Here is a 10,066-nt window from a genome sequence, read left to right on the forward strand (position 1 = left end):
GGTGAGGGCGCGGATAGGGGAGGGGAGGAGAGGGGCCCTGTGGCGGGGACCTGCCGGCGCTCTTGCAAGATGGGCAGGAGAGGTCCTGCAGCAGAGGGTGCAGAGGTGCAGGAGAGCCAGCCTGCTCCTTGCTCAGGCCTTTATTAGACATCACTTGGTGCTGCTCAAGGTTTGCATGTCAGGAACCGGTTTCCTCTCTTCCCTCCCCTCGGCCAGCTGAGCATACAGCTCCAGCCCTCATGCTGACACCCTCAGATGCCTTCCATTCTGGAAGGGATGCTCCTCAGTGCTCCCAGGCAGAGGGTGAAGGAGAAAGGGTCTTCATTTGGCCTTACCTGCTTTTGCCACCTGGTTAACAGGGACCCCAAGCTCCTGGGACATGTATCCCAAAACAGAGAAGATGGCAAACCCTGCCAGGATGCTGGTGATGGCATTGCCCAAGGTCACTATGAACGTGTCTCTGTAGAGGAGAAAGAAGATGCTCTGAACATGCCCACTCCTTCCCACCCCACACCAGTGCATGGTGGCATCGCCAGTCCCAGGTGCCACAGTAAGGTGACCCGGTGTGATTCTCCCCCAGGGCCTCTCTTGGCATGTGTTTTCCAGGGTCAAAAGGAGCATATATCTAATGACATGGGTCATTTTGTGGGGTTCCTCCCAAGCTTGTTTTCCCCAGTGGAGGGAATCAGCCCAAATGTCCAACAGCCAGATTCTCCTCTCTGCTGGTGACCTGCAATGGATGCTGGGGACAGGACAAACATGCACAACTAGCCTCAAATATCCTCAGCCTTCAGCACCTGCAGCCCAAAACTTCTGAGCCAGGCACTGTGTCTTGACACTTAGGAGAATTTTCTTCCAGAGATCCCTCTGTCCCTCTTGAGCCTGTGCAAGCTGCCAGGTATCTGTAAGGTGCTTAGGCAAGGAGCAGTGCTGGGTGACTGCGCTGCACCGCGTGCTTCTGCTGACTTTGAACCCACCAGCTGAGGTTTTCATGGCTCCCCTCAACCCACAATTTTTAAGAGACAGCAGCTGGCTCCCACCTGTAGATATTCTGATGGAAGGTGTTGTACGAGGCGAAGGTGAGGAGGCCCCCAAAGCCTACCCCAAGGGAGTAGAAAATCTGCAAGGCTGCCTCGATCCACACCTGGGGGAAGGAAACAGACCTGAGGAGAGCAAGGGTTTGGACACCACAACCCCGAGGAAAAGGGAGTTGGAAATATGCTTCCCCAGAGCCCCCGGCACATCTTCCCCAGCCCTCCAGACACGCAAAGCCCGCGGGGTCTTTGCCTTTCCTCGCTAACACGCTCACCACTCGTAGTGGCACAGCTGGATAGCAGAAGGGTCGACAAGAGTGTTTTAGAGCCGAGCTGGCCTGCTGACCCAAGGAAACTCCCCACTCCGCATGCCAAGAAAAACAGAACAGCCAAATCCACCACAGGCACCCATCGCCACCCCCAGCCCGTCACAGGGGCTGGACTCATCCTGCCCATGGTCCTGGTACCCAGGGGAGGTGATAAGCACGTCTTCCCCTGCATGGACAGCTAGAAACGCAGGCATGGGGCTGGGCCAGGTGGGAAGAGCAGTATAGACAAGGTGTGGAGCAAATGCACATTGCTGAAAGGCAAATGTTTTTGGTCTGGGAGCAACCAAGAGAGAGGACTTCAGGCCGGGGAATGGCCAGAAAAAGCACCTGAGTAAGAGAACCAGCTCTGCTGCATGCTGGAGGTGGCAGGATAAGGTTCATTTTTGTGTCTTGAACAAATTGCACAAGATCCTGCTCACCTTGGAAGACAGCAAGTGGTCAAACTGGGGCGTGAGGTAAAACCGGATCCCCTTCCAGGCCCCCTCCAGGGTCACACCACGAATGAGCAGCATCACCAGGATGAGGTACGGGAAGGTGGCAGTGAAGTACACGACCTGCGGGAGAGCAGAACCAGCTGGGAGAGCCGGGAGCGAGAGCACAGCACGAGCGCTCCCCTCCAGCCCTGTCCCCGGGGTGGGACACCCCATCACCCTGCAGTGCTGGGGTCCTTGGGAGGCAGCAGGGCCAGTGGTGGTGTCAGCCCTGCCGGGGTCTGGGTGCGCAAGCCATCCCCGAAGTGGCCTGTGTCCAGCTGATGCTGTTTATGGGTCTCACTTTAACAGATGTGCAGAGAATCGCAGGCACTGGTGAGCATCGCTGTAGATCCCCCCGAAAGGGACTGTCCAGCCCTTACCTTGCCAGAGGATTTGACTCCCTTTAGGATGCACAGATAGACGATAGTCCAAGAAAGGAGCAGACACAGACACAAGTTCCAGCGGATCCTCCCGGGATCCCCGATCCCAGAGCTCCCTTGGATGTGCAGGACGTACCGGCTAGGGTGAAAGGAGAACCGCAAGTGAGCAGCCGCAGGCACCCCCCGCCATCTTCCCGAGACTCCCTCTGAACCTAGCAATGCCTCTGCTGCAAAAAATAACCTTGTCAAAAATCTCAGCAATGAGACAAGAGCAACAAGGCGCTGGCAGCTATTTGCCGGGGAAGGGGAGCAGTCGGTGTGATTTCTCCACCAAGCGTTAAAGAGCCCAGAGGGAATGCCTGGCGGCTTGAGAGCAAATTCCCAGCCAGTCCAGGCATGGGATGCATTCCAGTCTAACGTATCTCCAGGCCAAGAAAGCAGCGCTAGATCGTGGACACCTTCCACGTCCCAGGGGCATGATCCCAATGGCTAAACTGAGATATCACCCACAGCTGACCCCAAGAGCCCATCATGACACCCACAGCACCCACCATGGGTGTCCACCATGCCATGAGATGTGCAGCACACACCTTCACCCCTCATCCCATCCCCACGCTCTCCCCAGCTGGATGCCAACCATGTCCCCACGGCCAGGTCAGGCTGACGTCTTTACCTCCAGTACTCCTCACTGGGGCTGACGGTGTTGGTGATGTTGACGGGGAAGGTGGTGTTCCCCACCTTGATGACGTGGTGGTCCAGGCACAGGTCGGTGTTCCACCAGTTGCCGCAGTGCTGCCAGGGCAAGTCGCTTGTGAGGGATGCAAAGAGGTAGAAGAGAACGTAAGCAATGATCATATTGTAGTAAATGGCCACCAGGGAGACGATGAGGATCGTGCCCATGCCAACGCCTGGAGAAAGGAGAGGGTAAAGAAGGAGTGAGCCATCTCTCTGGAGCGGAGCACTTCCAAAACGGGGTCAGACACTGGATCTCAGCAGCCAAATGTTTAACCAGTCAGAGGTTCGCCTGGTGGGGGAAGCCTCTTATTGCCATTATACCCTCTGGACATGCCTTCTCTGAATTGAGGATCTATTGCATCATACAGATGATTTTACTCCAACTTAATGTTGAGAGTAAAAGTATTTGATTTGACCTTTTTGGAATGCTTTATTCTTACCTTTGTCTTTAAGAGTCATTGCTTAGCTTTGATGCTGTATATTGTAAACTAGCTGGCTTAGTAATTTTCATACAATCTCTAGAGCTGATCATGACATCATGAAGACTGACAGATCTTATATATACCTTGCAGCTACTAAAACAGCTAACCCAGAAGTCCAGCCTGCTCCACCAGGATTCCCCCAGGATTTAACCTTTGATTCTAACAAGAGCTTTGAGGATGATGGGACGATGCTGCTGGTCCATGTCCTCATCAAGCAGCTCTTCCAGAGGCCCTGCAGAGGCTCTGGACTTCACTCACGCACCTTTAAAGAGAGGGCTTATCTTCCAGACGGCGAGTGGCCCCAGGCTGGAGAACTGGCCAAGCGACAGCTCCATGAAGAAGATGGGGATCCCGCAGATGGCCAGCATGATGAAGTAAGGAACCAGGAAAGCTCCTGCAAGAAGCAAGAAAAACACCCTAAAAATAACACAGAGCAAACACCTAAAGCCCACCTATGACAAGGAATAAAGTTCATTCAACATCTGTGGCCCTGAGAGACCTACACCAAAATCTGGAAGACAGCAAGGGGCAGCAGCTCACCATTAGTGCAGGAGGAAGGGGCTGGGATTCACCCGGTGCCATGCTTTCCTCCTCCACACAGACTCTTTTTTCTCCTTGAAACTTTCACAAACACCCTGAAATTGTCCAATTATTATTGCATGTGTGTGCTGGTTGTGGCTGGGATAGAGTTAATTTTCTCCATAGTAGCTAGCATGGGGCTGTGTTTTGGATTTGTGCTGGAAAGGGTGTTGATAACACAGGGATGTTTTCGTTACTGCTGAGCAGTGCTGACACGGAGTCAAGGCCTTTTTTGCCTCTCGCCCCACCCCACCAGCGAGCAGGCTGGGGGGGGCACAAGGAGCTGAGAGGGGACACAGCCGGGACAGCTGACCCCAACTGACCCAAGGGATATTCCACAGCATATAGCGTCATGCTCGGCAGCTTTCCTGGAGATGGCTGAACACCTGCCTGCCGATGGGAAGGAGTGAATGAATTCCTTGTTTTGCTTTGCTTGCGTGCGCGGCTTTTGCTTTACCCATTAAACTGTCTTTATCTCAACCCACGAGTTTTCTCGCTGTTATCTTTCCAATTCTCTTCCCCCCATCCCGCTGCGGGGGGAGTGAGCGAGCGGCTGTGTGGTGCTGGGTTGCCAGCTGCTGTCACATTAAACCACAGCAATGTGACAAGCAGTTACTCTGGGAGTAGTTGAACAAGCTGGTCACTTTGCACCATCACACTGGGCTCTTGCATTGCAAAAGGCTCGCTCCCCTCCTTCGATACTTGGGAAGCATTTGCTGACCCTGCTGAGTCCCGGAGGACACCAGACCAAGAAGCTATTGGAAACCAAGGGGGATGCTCAGGTGGTATTCAGTCCAGCACGGAGCTGGGGATGTCTCCAAAGCCGTGAGTGCAGAGATGGGCTGCTGAGTCCCTTCCACACATGGGTACAGGTGGTTAATGCCCTACAGCAAGCATGGGGGGCAGGAGGAGGCTTCACCCCACAACCACAAATGCTACTTCCCAGCCCCAAGAAGGAGAAGGGGCATCTCTTCAGAGGCATGTCCCACCAGCCCAGCTCAGCAAGAGGGCGACGTGGCCACTCCAAAGGATGCCCGAGTACCTCCTCCATTGGTGTAAGCCCTGTAGGGGAACCTCCAGACGTTCCCGAGTCCCACGCAGTATCCGATGCAGGAGAGGAGGAAATCCAGCCGCCCCGTCCAGTTCCCTCTGTCTTCCGGACACTCGGAGCCCAGGTCCCCGTCCTGGCTGCTGGGGCTCACCAGGAGCTCTGGCGTCACCGGCTGAGCGAGAGAGCAGGGGATGGGAGAGGGCACCCGGGGGTTGAGGAAGGAATAAAAACAGGGGATGAAGAGTGGGAGAGAGGGAAGGAGCGCCAAGAGCTCAGGTTTGAATTGGTGACCCCGAGTCACAGCATTGACACTTGTCCCTTGAGGACACCCTGTCCCGGCAGTTCTCTGTGCACCACCCCAGCCGATGTCCTGCTCTGCGAGGAAAGGGGATAAATGCGATCCCGCAAGGCCAGAGCTCCCCTGGGAAAGGCAGGATGGCCCCGGTTCACCCTGGGAGGCCAGGACTCATCTTGCAACCCCAGTTTCCCAAGAAATCCTTTCAAGGGGCCATGATAAACTTTCCTGATCTCCTGCAGGGCATGGGCACAAGGACAGCAGGGGAAGAAGCATTGCCAGCGTGCCAGGGAGCGTGATGCCCTCAGCCCCGGCTGTGCCGGGCACTCGGCTGCCATTAAATGCTCAGTGTGTTTTTCATGTTTTTCCAGCTGCCAAAAGCCTACACTGTGGGGATTTAGTGACACGCTCCCAAATGTCCCTGCTGAGCAAGCTTCTTCCAGCTTTCCTAATCTGCCCTGGATGAGTGAGGCACAGGCAGCTCTTCAGCAGGCAGGGGAATAACCCATTCTCTTCCTTACTGGAGCTGCCTCAGCTCTGCAAGAAGGAGGTGCAAGTCCTGCAATACATTTAGGTTGGGGTGATGCACCAGGAAGGCTCCCTGCCATCTGTGTGTGTGCGCACATCAGGTCTGCAATGAGATGTTCGGGCTGTCTGAGCTTCCCCAACCTCCTGACCCTGGGAGAGCGGGGAGGGCATCCCTGCCGGCTCCCATCCCACCGGCAGTCACCAAAGCTGAAAGCCTCAGCCAGCAGCTGCCGGGTGAAGTCCCGTCGCAGATATCCCCTCGGCAAGACTGGGCAGCAAAAAGGGGTGGGATGAGGATCCTGCCCCTGTGCCACTGTGTTGCTGTGCCCCTGCCTGAGGGTTTGTCGGCTTTGGCTGGTATTGAGGCATAGAGACAGAAGGATGCTGGGGTCACTGCTGACAGGGCACAAGGACCAGGGCAGAAGGAGCCCATTTGGGAGCCTCCCCTACCTCCTGGACTCTCAAAAGGAAAAGGCAGCCACCTCCATGTCCCTGAGTTCACGGATCATAGGGAACGAGCCCATGGGATGTTCAGACAGAACGAGGTGCGGGTCCCCTGGCCACCAGTCTGCACGTGTGCTCAGAGCCCACAGCAGACCTCCATCCCCTGGGGAGATCAGAGCTGGCTGGTGAGCAGAGCCCAGCGCTGCCCTGCCGCAGCCCCGAGGAAAGTGGCAGCCACCTCCTCTCCTCCTCCTCCTCCTCCTCCTCCTCCTCCTCTTCCTCCTTGTGCTCCTCCGCTGGAAAATCTCCGGCTGGACCGCAGGATGCTCCTGCTGCCGGTTCCCATGGAGACAAGGAGCTGTGTTGCCGATGGCGATGGCCGCATGCTCCCACCCTTCGCAGGGTGCACCCTGCTCCTCCAGCCAAAGGCACCGAACATGGAGGTGAACCCATCCCCACCCGGTGTGCAAACAGGACGAACCAGGGCAAACTCTTCCCAAAGCCAACCTGAAGTGCACAACCCGAGCAAAGGCGTCACACTAAAACCCACCGTTAAAAGCCCATCCCCGCTGGATGCCAACATCACAGAAGAAAAGCTTCAGCAACACAGGCTGAAGAGCCAAAATGTGACCCAAATATAATACTGTTGCTATAAAACCGTTGCTACCTGGCAGCCCTCCTGCAGCTGTTTAAGACAGCTCTCCGGCTTAGCAACTTCTCCAAACCGTGGCCATGCCTGCTAATTAACCCAGCGCGCACAGCGGGCATGACTCGCAGCAACCTGTGTTTGCGGGTGATGGACAGACTGCTCTGCAACATCCCCCCCAGAAGTTTCAGCTGGGAAAACCTGTATTCACAAAGGTCCCTGCCAGGTGGGGACAGGAGCTACGGGGCCATCACAGTTTGGTCTTCCTCCCGAAAAATGCTTCCCAGTCCATCACGCTGCCTGGGGAGCTCTCGTTTTCCAGGTTTGCATCACAGAAAAACAGCAAGCAGGGATGCTGGGAGATCATTAAATCCTCTCGCCTAATTCCTGCACCTCTGCCTGAATCCTAAACAGCTGCAAGAGGGCACCAGTGGAGCCGCGTGACCTGATGAAATGCAGGTGCCCATCCGTCAGATGTAGCAGGGAAATCAACACAGAAGCAACAAAAAGAAAAGAAAGGAACCAGCTGGACTTTTTCCAAACTGTACGTGGCCTGGTCCCCGTCTCAGTCACCCTTTTCAAAGACCATGGGATGTAGTTTGTCACCCGTGTCTCAGTGATGACTGCCCCCCTTAGTAATATCTTCAGCTGGAGCTCTGCAGTTTAAATTTGGGACCCCAGGGCAGAAAGCAGAGACTGCTCAGGAGTCGGATAGACCCCAAGGACGGTGACATTGCAGTCCCCATCGGGCAGGTGGGGGAGGCACGGGCCGCGGATGCTGCTGGAAAACACACATAGAGGCTGCTCCATGACTGTGATGCCCCAAAATGCCCCAAATCATAGCCTTTCCATAGAAATCACAGAAAACCTGGCCTATTTGCTTGACTTAAAATGAACTGCAAAATGCAGTATTTAAGGATTCCAGTCCATCTTTGTCCCAAATAGCAGAGAGATGCACACCTCTCTACTTAAGGCTGCTGGAAATCTCACGCACCGGCTCGATTCCAGCCCTTTTTTTAGGATTAATGCTCCCTTTCAGCCTTTGTCATAACAGGAATTCTCTTTTTCAGCAGCAGCTGAAGTGCTCTAGTGCCACGATATTGCTCTAGTGCTTTCCACCGTCAACTGCCATCTTTCAAATTGGGCTCCTGTCTCGCGGTTATAAACAGACGAGGACTAACAGCTCCCTTGGCAACCACGTCCTCTTTGAACGCGGCACCACTTTCCATTATTCACCAGAAGATGCTCCCAAAGAAGTCAGCAAAGCAAAGGTCACCGAGAAGAAAAAGCACTTTAGTCTCTGCCAAGATAAGAGCTGGATTCCATAAGGAAATTGCCCTATGCTAATCATTTCCTGTAAACCAATTTAATTAAACCAGTGCAAAAGTCAGCTGTATCCATGAAAAAACAGCCAGATTACAGTTACTTTTTCATCATATTTTGTCTCCATTCAAACTGGCACTGTGGGGTTATTTTGTCAGTGTTTTGTGTGTGGACTGCAGCCTTCGACTGGGAGAAATGCCACCTGACGCCAGATTTCTCCCCTGCAGATCCGAGCCGTGTGCGAGCACAGCGCGTCTGTAAAGTGTGAGTCACTTCAGATTAGTTTGAATTGCTTGTTAATCTCTTCGAGAAAAAAAAACCCCACAGCATAAAAATTAATTCAAATGTAATATCGCTTAGAAAGCGAAGTAACTAAAGCATCTCTATGGCATGGAAGAGCCCCTTGAAGGGCTGCGCTAACCCGGTTTCCCCCAGCCGGGGATCACAGCACATGCCAGGAGAGGGAGCAAGCGATGCTGGAGCCAGCGCAGGGGGTTTGGGGGCTGGAGATTGCTGAGGCTGAAGGAAACTCGTTACAGCGATGTCCAGAGCGCAGGGAGTATGCACAGCTGCAAATGCTTATGGTCTTTCATCCGAAAACCCTGGGGAAGGAGCGGGGAAGGTTTGAGGCAGTTTGTGGCAGGCAGAGGAGGGCAGCGGCTCAGGCAGGAGGATGGTGCTCGGCAGCCTGGCCGGGTACAGGGAGGGGCAGCCCAAATCCTGGCTCCCACCACTGGCCTCCATGGGCTTTAGTCCGTTTCTACCAAATAATCCCCAAAGCAAATAATCAAACAAATAAAAAACATCCACTCAGCTCTTCTGGAAATACTATTATGCAAAAGCCGACCTGAAATCCTTAGAGCCCGAGAAAGATCTTCTCTATTAAAGAGGAATTTCCATATGTCTAAAACATGTCTGGTGAGAAGGCTTAAAACTCCCGGCTCACCGATGGGAAGTGGATCATAAAGAGAGGGAGAGGAGGCTGTCGGGGTCCCGGGGTGGGTGCTGCAGCCGGGGCTGTGCAAACTCCTCCATCGGCCACGGTCGGCTCCGGAAAAGCCCGATGCCAGCGTCGGACACGGTGGTCCCAAGGTGCCGGGTGGCTGCGAGCACCAGGCTCTCCGTCTGGAGCTCAGCAAGAGTATTTTTGGGTAATGAAGGACAGCAGGGCCCTGAGCAGCGCTGGGAATGGGGAAAATAACTCCGGAGACATCTGCTTTCCATTCCAGCTGATCGCTGTGGGACTAAATGAATTCCTGAATAAATGTTAAACAGGATCACCAGCAGCAGAGGAATTCAAGTATCTCAGAAAGCCTTTGGAAGGGACAAAGACAACTTTTAATGGAACTTGCAGTCACAGTCATCTGAAAAAGCAATTTGTGGGAAAGGGGAGGAGAGGGAAGAGCCAGACGATGCCTCCAAATAACAGCGGAGAAAGGTAGGCAGCCCTGAGGCTGCCAGGGCCATCAGATAGCTGCTGGCTTTCACCAGGCCACTGCTGGCTTTTTTACATCATGTCCCAATACCCTAGGAATTTCCTGGCAGGGATGAAACTCTCCTGGGTTTTTGTTCATCTGAAGGCTGGCACGGGTTGGAGTCACCCTGCCCCGTGGTTAGCAGGCACAGTTTGGCAGAGGGCAGAGCCCAGGGGGCTCAGAGCACTGGGTTGCTGCCTGGCATGCTCTGGGAAGGGCTCACCCACCACCAGCAGCGTGTCCCCACGAGGGAGCTTGTGGCTGGGGGGGGCCGCCGCCCCCCCCCCCCCCC

The 10,066-nt window shown here is 54.5% G+C and overlaps 1 protein-coding gene across 1 annotated transcript in view; it reads right to left on the bottom strand.

Annotated features, from left to right (window-relative positions):
* SLC6A7 (solute carrier family 6 (neurotransmitter transporter), member 7) overlaps positions 1 to 10,066 on the bottom strand; it is a 16,682-nt gene that overhangs the window by 2,951 nt on the left and 3,665 nt on the right. The window contains exons 2-8 of the mRNA XM_009322750.1: positions 5,055 to 5,235; positions 3,696 to 3,827; positions 2,890 to 3,124; positions 2,217 to 2,355; positions 1,783 to 1,917; positions 1,041 to 1,144; positions 336 to 460 (exon numbers count right to left, since the gene is read on the bottom strand). Coding sequence (XP_009321025.1) covers positions 336 to 460; positions 1,041 to 1,144; positions 1,783 to 1,917; positions 2,217 to 2,355; positions 2,890 to 3,124; positions 3,696 to 3,827; positions 5,055 to 5,235 — 1,051 coding nt within the window. The remainder of the gene's footprint in view (positions 1 to 335; positions 461 to 1,040; positions 1,145 to 1,782; positions 1,918 to 2,216; positions 2,356 to 2,889; positions 3,125 to 3,695; positions 3,828 to 5,054; positions 5,236 to 10,066) is intronic.

Source organism: Pygoscelis adeliae, unplaced genomic scaffold, assembly GCF_000699105.1.
Source record: "Pygoscelis adeliae isolate BGI_AS28 unplaced genomic scaffold, ASM69910v1 Scaffold34, whole genome shotgun sequence".
Taxonomy (NCBI): Eukaryota; Metazoa; Chordata; class Aves; order Sphenisciformes; family Spheniscidae; genus Pygoscelis; species Pygoscelis adeliae.